The 14,903-nt window shown below is 41.1% G+C and overlaps 1 protein-coding gene across 1 annotated transcript in view; it reads left to right on the forward strand.

Moving 5' to 3' along the window:
* Window positions 1–14,903, forward strand: part of PTPN2 (protein tyrosine phosphatase non-receptor type 2) — a 119,566-nt gene that overhangs the window by 104,242 nt on the left and 421 nt on the right. The window contains exon 9 of the mRNA XM_068234699.1: window positions 634–735. Coding sequence (XP_068090800.1) covers window positions 634–735 — 102 coding nt within the window. The remainder of the gene's footprint in view (window positions 1–633; window positions 736–14,903) is intronic.

A 14,903-nucleotide genomic window follows, 5' to 3' on the forward strand; every position in this document is an offset into this window, starting at 1 on the left:
AATCCCTTCCCAGACAGGAAGTGGAAAATCTTCTACACTGGACTTCTAAATTAAATAAAAACCCAACAAAGGTTCTAACTCGCCACCACCCTCACCCACCTTTTAACTAGAATTGGGATCTTTCTATGGGATTTAGAATTTTTCAGTAATTACCACTGGTGTTCCTAGCCTATGGAATAGGTCTCAGAAAGGTGTTTTTTTAATTTATTTTTTTTATGGTTTCTCCTCAGTGGTAAAAAATGCAGTTTTTAACAGAAATTAGATGACCTGGCTCAAAAATTAATCATTCTTTTGTAATCGGGGCTGTGGAGTCAGTACAAAAATCATCCGACCCCTCAGTTTATGAAACTACCAACTCTGACTCCAGGTACCCAAAATTGCTCTGGCTCCTCGACTCCACAGCCCTGCTACTAATGCCAATTACTGAATTCCTCGACTAATCCCACCCAGCCCTAGCATAAGATTAGAATCTTTTTTTCAGCCGGTGGAGATATCTTTATTATAAATTAAACAAAAATAGACCCAATGTTTGTCATTTTTCTTGGCATTGTAATTCAGAATTAGTTAAATTGACTCCTGTATATTTCAAATATATTGTGTACCATATGCTGAAGTATGTGTTTTACTTTGCAGTACACTTCGGAAAAGGGAGCGGAACTCTAGAAGGGCTAACACTGCACAAAAAGTGCAGCAGATGAAGCAGAAGATGAATGAAGTGGAGCGAAAAAGAAAAAGGTGGTTATTCTGGAAACCTTTTCTCATTCCAGTTGGCTTGGCTTCAGTCATTATAACTGGAGCTTTTGTCTGTTGGAAACTCTACATTCCTTGACTATCCAGATTATGCGTTTTGTGTGGGTATCTGCTAGCCTGGGTTGCTGTAAATGGTTGGTGCAGACCTGCTCAGGAGGTATGGTGTTCCTTTTCAAACGGATTCACTTTATCTGTCTTAAGCCATCTCAGGAGCAGACATCTTCCTGTTCCTGACCGAAGCTGCTACCTTTTTTGTACAGAAGAAAAATGGTACCATTTTTATGTATTTTGTGTTTTTTTTTTTTTTTTTATATAATTATACCAAAAGTTGTGATGTTTTTCCTTTTTGTAAATCTACATAGACCTACAGGTATTTATGCAGATCTTCCAGCTCAGTCTGTCTGTTGCAATTAAAGTGTCCCCGAGGCGGTACTTGCCTAAGAGGGAAGCCTCTGAATCCTGCAGAGGCTTCCAACCTCCTCCTGGCCCCCGCCGTTGCTGCACACGGACGCCTGGAACAAGAGCTTGTCTGATATGTTACGTGGCCGCGCTTTTCTTCATACATGAGCATGTGCAGTAAGCTGGAGCTGCTAGTTCATGACCTGCTTCCTTTTCTTAGGTAAAGTATACTTTTTTTTTTTTTTTTGCGCTACCTCGGGTTCCCTTTTGAGATTTTTGTGCTTGGAAGTCAGGTTGAGAGTGCTAAAGTGTTGGTGTACTTATACTTAAAGAGGAACGGTCACAAAAATCTTAACATTTAAAACACATAAATATGAGAAGTACATTTCTTCCAGAGCAAAATGAGCCATAAATTACTTCTCTCCTATGTTGCTGTCACTTACAGTAAGTAGTAGAAATCTGACATTACCGACAGGTTTTGGGCTAGCCCATCTCTTCATGGGGGATTCTCAGCATGGACTTTTATGCTTTAAAAAGACATTCCCTAAAAATGATTAATACAAACATGCTTGCCAACCTCCCTGCTCACTGCACACTATTTTGGCAGTTGGACAGAGCACCTGCCATTCACTAAGTGCTTTTAAAAATTAATAAACCCCTGAGAACCCGCCCTATGAGAAGATGGGCTAGTCCAAAATCTGTCAGTAATGTCGGGTTTCTACTACCTACTGTACGTGACAGCAACATAGGAGAAAAGTAATTTATGGCTCATTTTACTCTGGGAGAAATGTACTTCTTTTTTTGTATGTCTTAAATTTTAAGATTTTCGGAACAGTTCCTCTTTCAATATGCTTAAAAATGTCTTAGCCCATATGGAATTTAACTTTTTTTTTTTCCTCCTGAGTTTTTTCCCAGGAGATAATTTTTCATCTTCTCTTTAAGACCTGGAATCCACTAGGAGTGCTTTTCTGAATGCTTTGTGATGTGAAAAGCTCTTGCTAATGTAATGTTGTGTGTGTGATCTCACTTGAGCAATGCGATTTCAAAAAAATGCCCCATAGCATTGCATTAGCAAGAGCTTTTTTCAAATCACTAACACTTAGAAAAGGCTGCTAGTGGGTTTGAGCCCTAAAATACATTTTCAGCACTTTGTAATTGAAAAGTATACAAAAAGTTTCATAGAAAAAAAATATTTTGCGCATTTTCTTCCTTGCTGGTGGTTTAAAAGGCTTTTTATTGACAAGGTGTGAAAAATATCCAGGAGAAAACTTGGGAGGAAAAGGTAATTGCATATGGGCCCATGTTTCTTAAAGCAGAACTGCAGTCAAAATGCCCCCTCTGCTCTAATATAAGATTAGCCACACTGTTCTAAGTTTATGCACAAATTATTTGATTTCAAATCGTCTGAGAGGCTTCATAGTTTATTTTCTTTCTCATACAGGTATATGTGTTAATGAGATATTCAGCCGGCTGAGGTTTTTCCCAAGGCTGCTGACTTTCCCTTATCTCTGAAAGTAGTCTAGAAATAACGGTGTGCTGCTTACAGGTTGAAATTGGTATTATGCAACCTGAAAGTAGACGAATGTGATCGTTAGGGAGTTGTTTAGATTCTTACAAAGATAATACTTTTGGATTAAAGGCAGATTGGGTAACTGTATATTAAAAAAGGACTTGGTAAAATGTTGTTTTTTATATATATATATATATATATATATATATATATATATATATATATATATATATATATATATATATATATATATATATATATATATATATATATATATATATATATATATATATATATATATATATATATATATATCTCTATCAAAAGTATTTGGCCCCCTTGTAGTTTTCCACATTTTTGTCATATTACTGCTGCAAACATGAATCAATTTTTTTGGAATTCCACATGAAAGACCAATACAAAGTGGTGTACACGTGAGAAGTGGAACGAAAATCGTACATGATTCCAAACATTTTTTTTTTTTTTACAAATAACTGCAAAGTGGGGTGTGCGTAATTATTCAGCCCCCTGAGTCAATACTTTTTTTTAGAACCGCCTTTTGCTGCAATTACAGCTGTCAGTCTTTTAGGGCTTGTTTCCACTGTTGCGACGCGATTTCGCCGGCATTCCGACGCTTGTAAAAACGCATGCGGATGCGTTTCCGCATGCGTTTTTACCCGCGATTTCGCGTGCGATTTCGCATGGCAGGGTGCCATGCGAAATTAACCATGACACTGCCAGGGCAAAATAAAGTTGAAAAAGGTGCGAAATCGCAGGTAAAAACACTTGTAACAAACGCATGCGTTTTTACTATTAAATACATTAGCGGCGATTCGCATGCATTCCACTCGCAGGCGAATTCGTTGGCTCTTTTGTGCGTTTTTTTACCGCTGAAAAAAACGCACCTCAACAACGCTACAGTGGAAACAGGCCCATCCACTTGCATTACATGTGCGAATCTGCATGCGTTGGACGCATGCAGATTCGCGATAGTGGAAACGAGCCCTTAGAGTATGTCTCTACCAGCTTTGCACATCTAGAGACTGAAATCCTTGCCCATTCATCTTTGCAAAACCGCTCCAGCTCAGTCAGATTAGATGGACAGCGTTTGTGAACAGCACTTTTCAGATCTTGCCACAGATTCTCGATTGGATTCAGATCTGGGCTTTGACAGGGCCATTCCTACACATGGATATGTTTTGTTTAAAACCATTCCATTATTGCCCTGGCTTTATGTTTAGGGTCGTTGTCCTGCTGGAAGGTGAACCTCCACCCCTGTCTCAAGTCTTTTGCAGACTTAAAGAGGTTTTCTTCCAACATTGCACTGTATTTGGCTCCATCCATCTTTCCATCAACTCTGACCAGCTTCCCTGTCCCTGCTGAAGAGAAGCACCCCCAGAGCATGATGCTGCCACCACCATATTTGACAGTGGGGATGGTGTGTTCAGAGTGATGTGCAGTGATAGTTTTCCACCACACATAGCGTTTTGCATTTTGGCCAAAAAGTTCCATTTTGGTCTCATCTGACCAGATCACCTTCTTCCACAGGTTTTCTGTTAACAATGGCTTTCTTCTTGTCACTCTTCCATAAAGGCCAATTTTGTGCAGTGCACGACTAATAGGTGTCCTATGGACAGATTCCCCCACCTGAGCTGTAGATCTCTGGAGCTCGCCCAGAGTCGGAATGGGCCTCTTGACTGCGTTTCTGATAAGCGCTTTCCTTGTTTGGCCTGTGAGTTTGTGGATGGCCTTGTCTTGGTAGGTTTACAGTTGTGCCATACTCCCATTTCTGAATGATCGCTTGAACAGTGCTCCGTGGGATGTTCAAGACTTTGGAAATCTTTTTGTAGCCTAAGCCTGCTTTACATTTCTCAATAACTTTATCCCTGACCTGTCTGGTGTGTTCTTTGGACTTCATGGTGTTGTTGCTCCCAATATTCTCTTAGACAACCTGAGGCCGTCACAGAGCAGCTGTATTTGTTCTGACATTAGATTACACACAGGTGCACTCTATTTAGTCATTAGCACTCATCAGGCAATGTCTATGGGCAACTGACTGCACTCAGACCAAAGGGGGCTGAATAATTACGCACATACCACTGCAGTTTTTTTTTTAATGTTTGGAATCATGTGGTTTTCGTTCCACTTCTCACATGTACACCACTTTGTATTGGTCTATCACGCGGAATTCCAATAAAATTGATTCATATTTGTGGCAGTAATATGACAAAATGTGGAAAACTTCAAGGGGGCCGAATACTTTTGGTTTATAGTACAGTACCCGCATGCGTCTTCCACGGTGTACTTTTTGAGCTGACGTTTTGCGCCTATGGTGCTAGTAAATGTGTTTTGATTCCTCTTGAAAAAAAACATCCTTTTTACTTATTCCCCATCGCTTTTTATGGTGTGCACTTCCATCTATACTGCTTAATGCCTGTATTCCTTATCAGCATTTTACCAGACTCCGCATGCACATTATGGCTAGTGATTATGGATTTTATTGTGAATGTGAATTACATCGGAGTTAAAAATCAGTTGTGCGATAGTGTGGTATTATTGATTAGAGCTTTTGTTGTATGACATATTACCGGTAACTGTACTTCAATAGAAGTACATAAACCATTTAGTTAACTATTCTCAGCTTAAAATTTCTTGAAGTGGAGGGTTATCAGGAACCCTGTGTGTAATAGGTCTACATGCAATTGCCACACTTATTGGTCAGTCATCTCCTCTCTTTTTATTCATTTTTTAATGTGCCCGTTTTCTGGCTTTTTTTCAGTTGTATTTATGAAATTCTTTTTATTGAAACCTCAAATTTTAATGCACAATACAAAGATCTGCAGATAACCAAGCAGCTTGTTTTCCAAGAAAAAGGCTGCCTGAAACCATGAAGATAAATGTTCAAAGGTGGCCATACATCTAGCAATGTTGCAGGCCAATCAGCCATCTGACTTGATAATTGTATTGAATCTGATGCAAATCTGTGCTGCAGGAGCTCTGCTCTACCTGTGATTTGATCAAGCATGCTGGATAAACTTGGCCAGAAGTGCTTTACCCCAACCAGACAACCCCTCCCCCCCCCCCCCCCCCACCACCACCTATGTAAATTCTAAAGACAACCTTGCCTGTTTATGGATACTTATCCATTCCACTTAAAGACCAGTTATTTTCTCTGTCCAAAATGTGCCCTTTGACATTATCAGGGGTGTCTTTCATTCTTGGCGTGAAAGAGGTCTTTGTTAGACGGAAAAATTGTGAAAAAAAATATGGTATAGTAAGGTTTTTGAAGAATGGTAGATGTAATTGATACTATTCACAGCTTTCAGGTGGAGCCAGTAGAATAGACAACCACTTTGAATATTCCAGGGGAAAAGTAGGTCCAACCTGTCTTTGTTGTAGCCTCTAGGATTACACAAGCTGTGATTCTTATGGTACTAGTGCATGCAGGAACACATTCATTTCACTTTATTTATTTAAATGTACCCTTGAGGGATGTGTTTTTGAAAGTATGAAAAGACTGAAGAGAGCTCAGAAATGGGCACCTAAAACATTTTATTCAAAAGCACTGATTTCGGGACCTAAAAACACAAAGGAGCATGGTCTAGGATAGATAAGCCCACCATCGGGAGGAATTGTAACAAAAGGGCTTTGTTATTCAAAGCACTAGAGATGACTAGTTTTTCAACATGGATTACCTAGACCTGAACTTTGGAGGTCCTGTGTTTTTTTTTTTCTGTGGCTGCATTAGAAGCTTTTGCTATGTCCTTGGTGGGGGATGTGGGTATGATCACATGCAGTGAGTGGGATTCAGGGCGGGGAATATTTGTGAACTGTCAAGCGTAGTGAGACATTTGTGCCTTTAGGTTACTAACACTTGAATTCAACTCTATTTTTACTACAGTACAAGTATTTACTGGCATTTTGAATGAAGACTGAAGGGCAACTTCCTCCAGTCATAAGGCATTTTAGAACATCCAAGCCTTTTTTCTCTTGTACTTGGAGATCAAAAGACTAATGCCAGCTAGGGGAGCTCAGTTCTGTGATTAATCGCTGTACAGCTTAGCAACTGATGAGCCTCCCAGGGGGAAAAAAAAACCGTTTAAGCTCCTTAGCAGTATTCCTGACTCAGGCTTGAAGAGAAAAAAAGCATGCGGCGATTAGTAATTCTGAGCCTGTGTCAGGGCATCCGCCGGGCAGGTTACTGCAGAGCAGGCAAAGCAGCGATTCATACTTTGTGTCCCCGGTATCCGGACAGTCTCCTCCTTTGACCTCTGATGCTCTCCATGTCCAGCTCGGGTGATATTGCAGCAATCTCACCATAGAGATAGAGCACCACCTGGAGGACAGGAGGAAGAAATGCAGCGCTGGATCTTGGGGAGGTGAGTTATGTGCAGGAACTGCTGGAGAATCTCTCTGGGGTATATATTTTTTTTCTTTTGCACCACTTTTGGACCCTAAAATCAGGAAAGAATCAGGCCGCAAAGTAGGTTAATCTTTTTCAGAATGTATTTATTTTTTGCATGTTATGACGTGGCTAATCCATTGCAGTAGAGGGAACATTTTGGATGTAGTTCTGCTATAAAGATCTTTCCTGGTTTCTTTGAGACTCCTGGTATGTACGGGATCAGTATGTTACTCTCTGATTTCTGATATATTTGTCATCAATGTACATTAATGTTTGCCTAACTGTATTTGAATCGGTACACACAGTCACCCAGCAAGTTCAACAAATTGAAATCACTATGCAGATGTTTATTTTTATTTTGTTTACATCTGGCTGAAATATATATATATGTTCAAGTACAGGATTACCTGTACTTTAACATGCCTAGAAATCTTCTCAGCCTTATGAAAGTGAAGAAATTGCTCTGCAGGACTGATGAAAGGTCTTTAATGCCTGGTACACACCATGCAATTTCCAGTTAGATGGACACATCAAATTGATTTAGTTACGACAGGTCCGATCTAATTTCTGATCGATTTTGTATAGAAGTGATCAGAAAATCGATCAGAAAACCAGAATCGGAATTAAGATCGGACCTGTCTGAACTAATCGATTTGACTCGTCTATCTGATGGGAAATTACATGGTGTATACCAGGCATTATAAGGAAAAAGTCTGTAGTTAAAGCTGCTGTATATTTCTCTGGACGTACCATGACCTTCAATAGATGAGAACCTTCACTGAAAAAGTCCATACAGTGTTTGACTACCAATGCTTGCATGCTCGAAGGATCTGCCTTAATGGACTTGTCTATAAGTGAAATCTCTGTCAATATCCCTTGTCTATAGAAAGGCTGTGCTTTTATTGTGTATTTATAAAAACTGACAGACATGGAAAAATCTCTCACATTCTACTGGCCAGTTCTATCCAATCTGTACACAGCTTTCCACGAGACCACCTCTTGCCCAAATTTCTCAGTCCTCTGATTTAGTGCTGGAGTTGAGTTGAATGAATGGCTGTCTCCAGTGCTGTATGACCCAACATTGGTAAGGCTGGCTACAGGTGGATTGACTGCCGCATTTGGTAACAGGTGCATTCTTACAACACTCAATCAATTTCAAAAGAAATCTATTGAAATCCATCAGAAGCTTTAGAAAGGCTCTGCAGCAGATGGACTGTTAAGCTAGCCATATTGATCCAGTTGGGATCTGAAAAGAGGGGGGTTGATACCTACCATGCACAGCACATTGATATTCAATAGATTTCAGCAGAAAATCTATTGAAAATCAGTCAAACTGCAGTGTTGTACTGTCTGATTCCAAGCTATGCTATGACCCGTCCATCGACCACCAAATTTTCCATCCTGTCCAATCGATGGCTTTAAAATATTTTTTACAAATCTGAGTGATTAATCAGGCTGAAATTGAACAGAAAAATCCATAAGTGAAAGATCCCCTTTTATTCGTACTAGAAGAGAAACTGAGAGAAGTAGAAAGCATGTGGCTGCAGCAGGGAAGAGAGATGAGGTTGGATCTCTGCTGAAGTTTGATCTAATTTTTGTTGGGACACTGGCAAGGTTATAAATGACCAATATCCAATAATGCTTGCTCACCACATCTAGTTAAGCCTTGTACAGACATATGAGGACTGTTGCCTGGCAGGGATTGGGATTGATCCCTCAAGCAACAGTTTGGGGCCCGTGGATGATTGGACATGTCTCGAACCTCCAGGCTAGTGATATGTCTGTTGCTATCTAGGGGAGAAATGGTGGTATGCGAAGGAGTGGGCATACTGTGGGCATAGTACGAGAAAAGTGCGCTTGGGTTCATTTATTATCACTAATGATCTGGCCTGCTCAATTTTTAGAAAGATAGGAGGGTCGTCTCTTAGCAGTTCTGCGTAAATTGCTGCAAATGATGTCAATGCTATATAATAGGACCAATTTAAGTATCCACCTGGCCCCGGGAAAGCTTGGCACTTTGGTTGTCTGATCGATAGTCGCTCTGGTTCTACCCCTTAGCAATATCCCTACACGTCTTCCTGTCTTCTGAAGTATGAGATGTAGTTTCATGTTATACTTTATCACTTTTTGTATTAAGACAAAAATAAAAGACTTCCAGGCATACCGCTTGTCTGTGTCTTTTTTGTTCTGGGATGTAGTGATATAACTCTTAAGGAAAACACAGAAAGTACAACATTTAGGTTAAGAATGTTGAGCACACCTAGTTATTTAGGTTGAAAAAAAAAGACATAACTCCATAGAGTTCCTCCACACATTTACCGTAAGCAGTATCTTCTGTGTAATAATTTGCCCAGTTTATCATTATAAGAAGACCCTGTCATGCATATTCACAGCTGCCTTTTTAGTCCTATGCTTTTTCTCTGACATGGCTGTAAAGTCTATAGTCTATTTGTTTCCTTCCTTATATTTGCTGGAAACTACTAGTAATGTTTACCATAACTTCTCCTCACTGAAATAACAAGGAAAATAACTGGAATTCCATCTGTGTTAGTTTCTGTTACTTGCTCCTGTACCATCATAATTGTTTTACAGTGACAAGAACTGAAGAGATAGTCTAGTATCTAGTAGGGGTTACAGACCAGTTACAGTATACACTTATTTTTCCGGTACAGTTAAGGTGGGTACACACATCAGATAAAATTCTTTGGAAAATGAAAGATCACAGACCAGTTTTACCCCCTTCCTTGTAGTATGAGAGCCATACTTACAGTCTGTTCTATTGAGCTGAATCAGTTCCTGCAAAATGCATTCACAGTCTGATATCCGCAGATCTCATACACACATTCATCTACAGATCAGACAATTCTCTGCAGATCTGAAGATGCATCCTGGTGGATCTGATCTGCAGATAAATATCCGTTAAACAAGGTGTGTATGAGATCCGCAGGTATCATAGACCAGTGTTTCTCAACATTTTATTGGTATGTACCCCTTATAAAACCCTGTACTCACCAAGTACCCCCTGGCATAGTAAATATTATCACAAGTACTCCTTAACAAATACATATTTAATCGTAGTAAATAATTGGTTCTAAACAATTTCCAAGCATTTACTGTTGCTTTTAATTAGAAAAAATACTAATTTGGTGTTTATATAGGATTTATAATTTTCTAAAACTCTAAATTTGTTACTTTTGATCAAGTATCTCAAGCCTGAGTACCCCCTGGAACCATCAGAAGTACCCCCTGGGGTACGCGTACCGCATGTTGAGAAACTAGGTCATAGACTATGAATGTAATTTGCAGAAACTGATCTTTTGTAGGAACTGATCTTTGGCAGATACTGATCTGTTACATGTGTACAGCATCTTGCAAAGATTTTTATTTGATGAGGAGTTCAGCTCAATAGAATAGACTGTGTAAGTATGGCTCTCATACTACATGGAAGGGGGTAAATTTGGTCTGTGATCTTTTATTTTCCAAAGACTTTTATCTGATATGTGTACCCACCTTAAAGGGAAGGTTCAGGGAGGGTGGGTAAAAAATAAAAATCAATTTCCACTTACCTGGGGCTTCCTCCAGCCCGTGGCAGGCAGGAGGTTCCCTCGCCGCCGCTCCGCAGGCTCCCGGTGGCCGACCCGACCTGGCCAGGCCGGCTGCCAGGTCGGGCTCTTCTGCGCTCCAAGGCCCGGAACTTCTGCGTCCCACGCCGGCGCGCTGACGTCATCGGACGTCCTCCGGGCTCTACTGCGCAGGCTCTACTGCGCAGTAGAGCTGGGAGGACGTCCGATGACGTCAGCGCGCCGGCGTGGGACGCAGAAGTTCCGGGCCTTGGAGCGCAGAAGAGCCCGACCTGGCAGCCGGCCTGGCCAGGTCGGGTCGGCCACCGGGAGCCTGCGGAGCGGCGGCGAGGGCACCTCCTGCCTGCCACGGGCTGGAGGAAGCCCCAGGTAAGTGGAAATTGATTTTTATTTTTTACCCACCCTCCCTGAACCTTCCCTTTAAGGATGGATTAAAGCTTAGTTTGCAGATAATATGCAGGCAAACTCACACCTACAACTGTCTTAACTTCTGCACACCAGATCCTAGGCCTAGACCCCACAGAAATATCTGCTGAAACAAGGTTTATTGGCTTGGTTTCAGCTTGTAAACTTTGGCTGGTGATATGATAATGCAGCAATACCGGCAAAGTTGTGTATGGATAACTTAACTGCTTTTTTTCAGGTTTTATTGCAGTGGTAAGACTGATTTTTTTTTTTTTTTTTTTTTTTTTTTTTTTTTTTGATGATTATATCCAAAACAAACTGATTGGCGGGAGTTGCATTAGGGCCCGTTTCCACTAGAGCGAATCTGAATGCGTTTTCTGCATGCAGATTCGCATACCCAATAATAGTCAATAGGCCTGTTTCCATTTGTCAGGAAATCTGTGTGGTGGACTGTGCAGAATAAATCTGCACAGCAGAGTCATCAGAATTTGCACACCGCAAGGCCAGTGTGCAATTCGCCTGTAATGTAATTAATAGGAAAATCGCATGCGTTTTTGCTATGCGAATTTTCCAATGCGAATTCATACGTTTTCGCATAAAATTAATGTAAAAGCACATTCGCATACTTACAAAGATGCGCGAAAAAACATGCGGTTTTTATTTCAAATTTGCATACAAATGCAAACAAATTTGCATCCGTATGCAAATTCGTTCACACGTTTTCCGCAACGGAATTGCATTGCATTAGTGGGAACGTAGCCTAAAGGCTCATACACACATCAGACTATAGTCTTTGGAAAATGAAAGATCACAGACCAATCTTACCACCCTTCATGTAGTATGAGAGCCATACTCTACACAGTCTTTTCTATGGAGCTGAACTCCACATCAGAAAAAAATCTTTGCAAGATGTTGCACACACAGATGCTGTACAGACACAAAAGATCAGTATCTGCAAAAGATCTGTTCCTGCCAAAAATCCATTCCTGCAAATTGCAATGATAGTCTATGAGATCTGCAGATCATCATACACACATGATTTAACTGACATTCATCTGCAGATCAAGCAATCATCTGCAGATCTGAAAATCCATCCTGGTGGATCTGATCTGCAGATGAATGTCAGTTAAATCATGTGTGTATGATGATCTGCAGATCTCATAGACTATCATTGCAATTTGCAGGAATGGATTTTTGGCAGGAACAGATCTTTTGCAGATACTGATCTTTTGTGTCTGTACAGCATCTGTGTGTGCAGCATCTTGCAAAGGTTTTTTTCTGATGTGGAGTTCAGCTCCATAGAAAAGACTGTGTAGAGTATGGCTCTCATACTACATGAAGGGTGGTAAGATTGGTCTGTGATCTTTCATTTTCAAAAGACTATGGTCTGATGTGTGTATGTGGCCTTAGTAAGGCGAACATATCTTTTCAGTTCAGGCACATTCCAAAGAGGAACGAAGTCCGCAGGTGTGAGAAAATTGGCCTTGATCCAACTGCTCTCTCCAGCCTGCACAGGGTTCCTTATGCTACGTACACACATGCGACAACGATCGTTCGTTAAGAACGACGAACGAACTTTTAATTGATGAAAGAACGACCTAAGTAAAGGTAGTTTTAAAAGGTGTGTAACGATCTGATCGTTAGAACGAACGTTACATCACAGAAAGCAACTATTGCGCCTGCGCATAAAAATGAGAAGTTCCATGGAGAAATAGTGAAATGCGCATGTCAAGCCTAGTACGAACGATCGTTTCCAACGATGTACTACTTTTGCAAACGATCGTCGTTGGTTAAAATCCGCCGAGACAGAACTTTCTTTTGTAGCGATTTGGCTCGTTCGTCGTTTGCCTTAATAGTCGGTGGTTCGTTTTTTGTAACGATCGTCGTTGGTAAAGATCGGGGAACGATCGTTACAAACGACTATAGTCGCATGTGTGTACGCACCTTTAGGCTTGGAACCCACTAGCAGTGCTTTTCTACTCCTCTTGTAAGCGCTTGTAAATTAAGAAGCATTTGCTAATGTAATGCTATGGGTGTGATTCCCCCTTGAGGGATGTGATTTCTTAATCCCCCATAGCTTTACATTAGCAAAGAGCTTTTTAAATTACAAGTGCTTAGAAGAACGCTGCTAGGGGGTCCCAGGCCTTAGGGCTGGTTCAGATGGATGACTGCCAGCAGCTTGTTCAGCCTATCTTAAATGCTTTTTTGCTACTGTGCAGAAAAGGGCTTGGCATCAGGTTTTAGCACTGCAGCGTGCCTTGAGCCCCTAGGGGGTCACAGATACGCAAATGCAGCCAACGCTACCCTCAACATCCTGGAAAACAGTTGACCGTGAACACATTGAGATGAATGGCAGTGTTCACCTCAACATGGGACACAGTAGATCTGGGCAGTAAATGCCATGCACAATCGCCTGTGTGAACTGGCCCGAATATGAACATTCATACTCTCATCTCTTGTGTTCATGGATATTATTATTAAGAGGGGAAGCAGCAGGTGGCTATGGGAAGATATCTGTGCCCAGCACCCACCACCACCACACCACCTCTGAATATGGTATGTTACACATGTCATTTTGAATGAAGTTTTTGATGTCACATATTGAAGATTCATTACCATGAGATGTGCTCATGGATTTTATTGCACCCTGGAATAAATGGCAATAGCAGCAGTGCCGATTGTTTCTCTTTGCTTCCTTCCACCACGTTGCAAGTATCTACAGATCAGAGCACGCTGACAGCAAGAGGTGCGGAAGAGGTGTGTGTGCCTAGCTACATCCTTACTTAATACTGTAGTGCCGACCCTCTACCTCTCCTGCCACAAACCTCTGGATGTAGCATATACAATGTGGCAGTCATTCACCAAAAACTAGCACAAGTTCTCTGTATTGGAGTCCTCATGATTTAATTCCCCTTATGTGTTTAACTTATCCAGGAAAATAACTGGCTAACGTTTTCAATGCAAAATCATTCAAAATAAGGTGTTCTTGATTAGTAACTTAAAGCTGGTTGCACACTATGGTGCTGCACTGGATGATCGTACCACCACCGACCTTGGAAAGTTGCACTGCACATTACAGCCATGGTGCACCTGGTAAAAAAGAGGGCCTTCCAGGAATCGCAGGGTAACGCACTGCAGCTTCTGTGTTAAACTGCTGTGCCTGGAGCACTTCCGTCGCACCACAGGTACTGTGGACTGTCTCATACAGACTAATGGCCTCTGCAATGAGCTGCGGCAAGGGAGAGTACTGCAACGCTACGTTTGAAGTTGCCTGAATGTATTTTTTTTTCACTTTTGTACTTAATTTGCTGGTTGGATTTGTTAAAAACAAATTGGGAAGGAGCTAAAAATGTTAGTGTGGAGGTGGCTAGTGCTGTGTCCCTGGGTCCTCTGAACTATTGAACCTTATGAAAACTGGTAGTCTTGGGGACAAAAAATGACAGCAAAAAATGTAAATATAGCATTCTATCAAAAGAATTCTTGCCCGTTGCCTTTTTTGAGAGTATTCTTCATTTCCTGTTTTCGACTGGAACTGTGCTTTTGGGGGGGGGGGGGGGGGGGTCGAAGGGGGAAGGGGTCAGGCTTTACCTATAAAGATAATTGTGAGGTGGATGAGTGATAGGGCTCGACTCAAGCTTTATATGAGAAGTTTAAATTTGCACTTTTTTGGGGGGGGAGGGGGGGGGGGGTGGTTTGTCAGATCTCTGGCGTTATGATGTACTGCAGGGATGGAGGCGATCGCGGATTATGGATCTTTTAGCAATTACTTTTTCAGGTGCATGTGTTTGTGACAAGTCCAGATAATACATTTTATTTATTTTTCAGACGTGAGATGTTTTCACTTTAGCAGATT

This window comes from Hyperolius riggenbachi, chromosome 5, assembly GCF_040937935.1.
Source record: "Hyperolius riggenbachi isolate aHypRig1 chromosome 5, aHypRig1.pri, whole genome shotgun sequence".
NCBI classification, from domain to species: Eukaryota; Metazoa; Chordata; class Amphibia; order Anura; family Hyperoliidae; genus Hyperolius; species Hyperolius riggenbachi.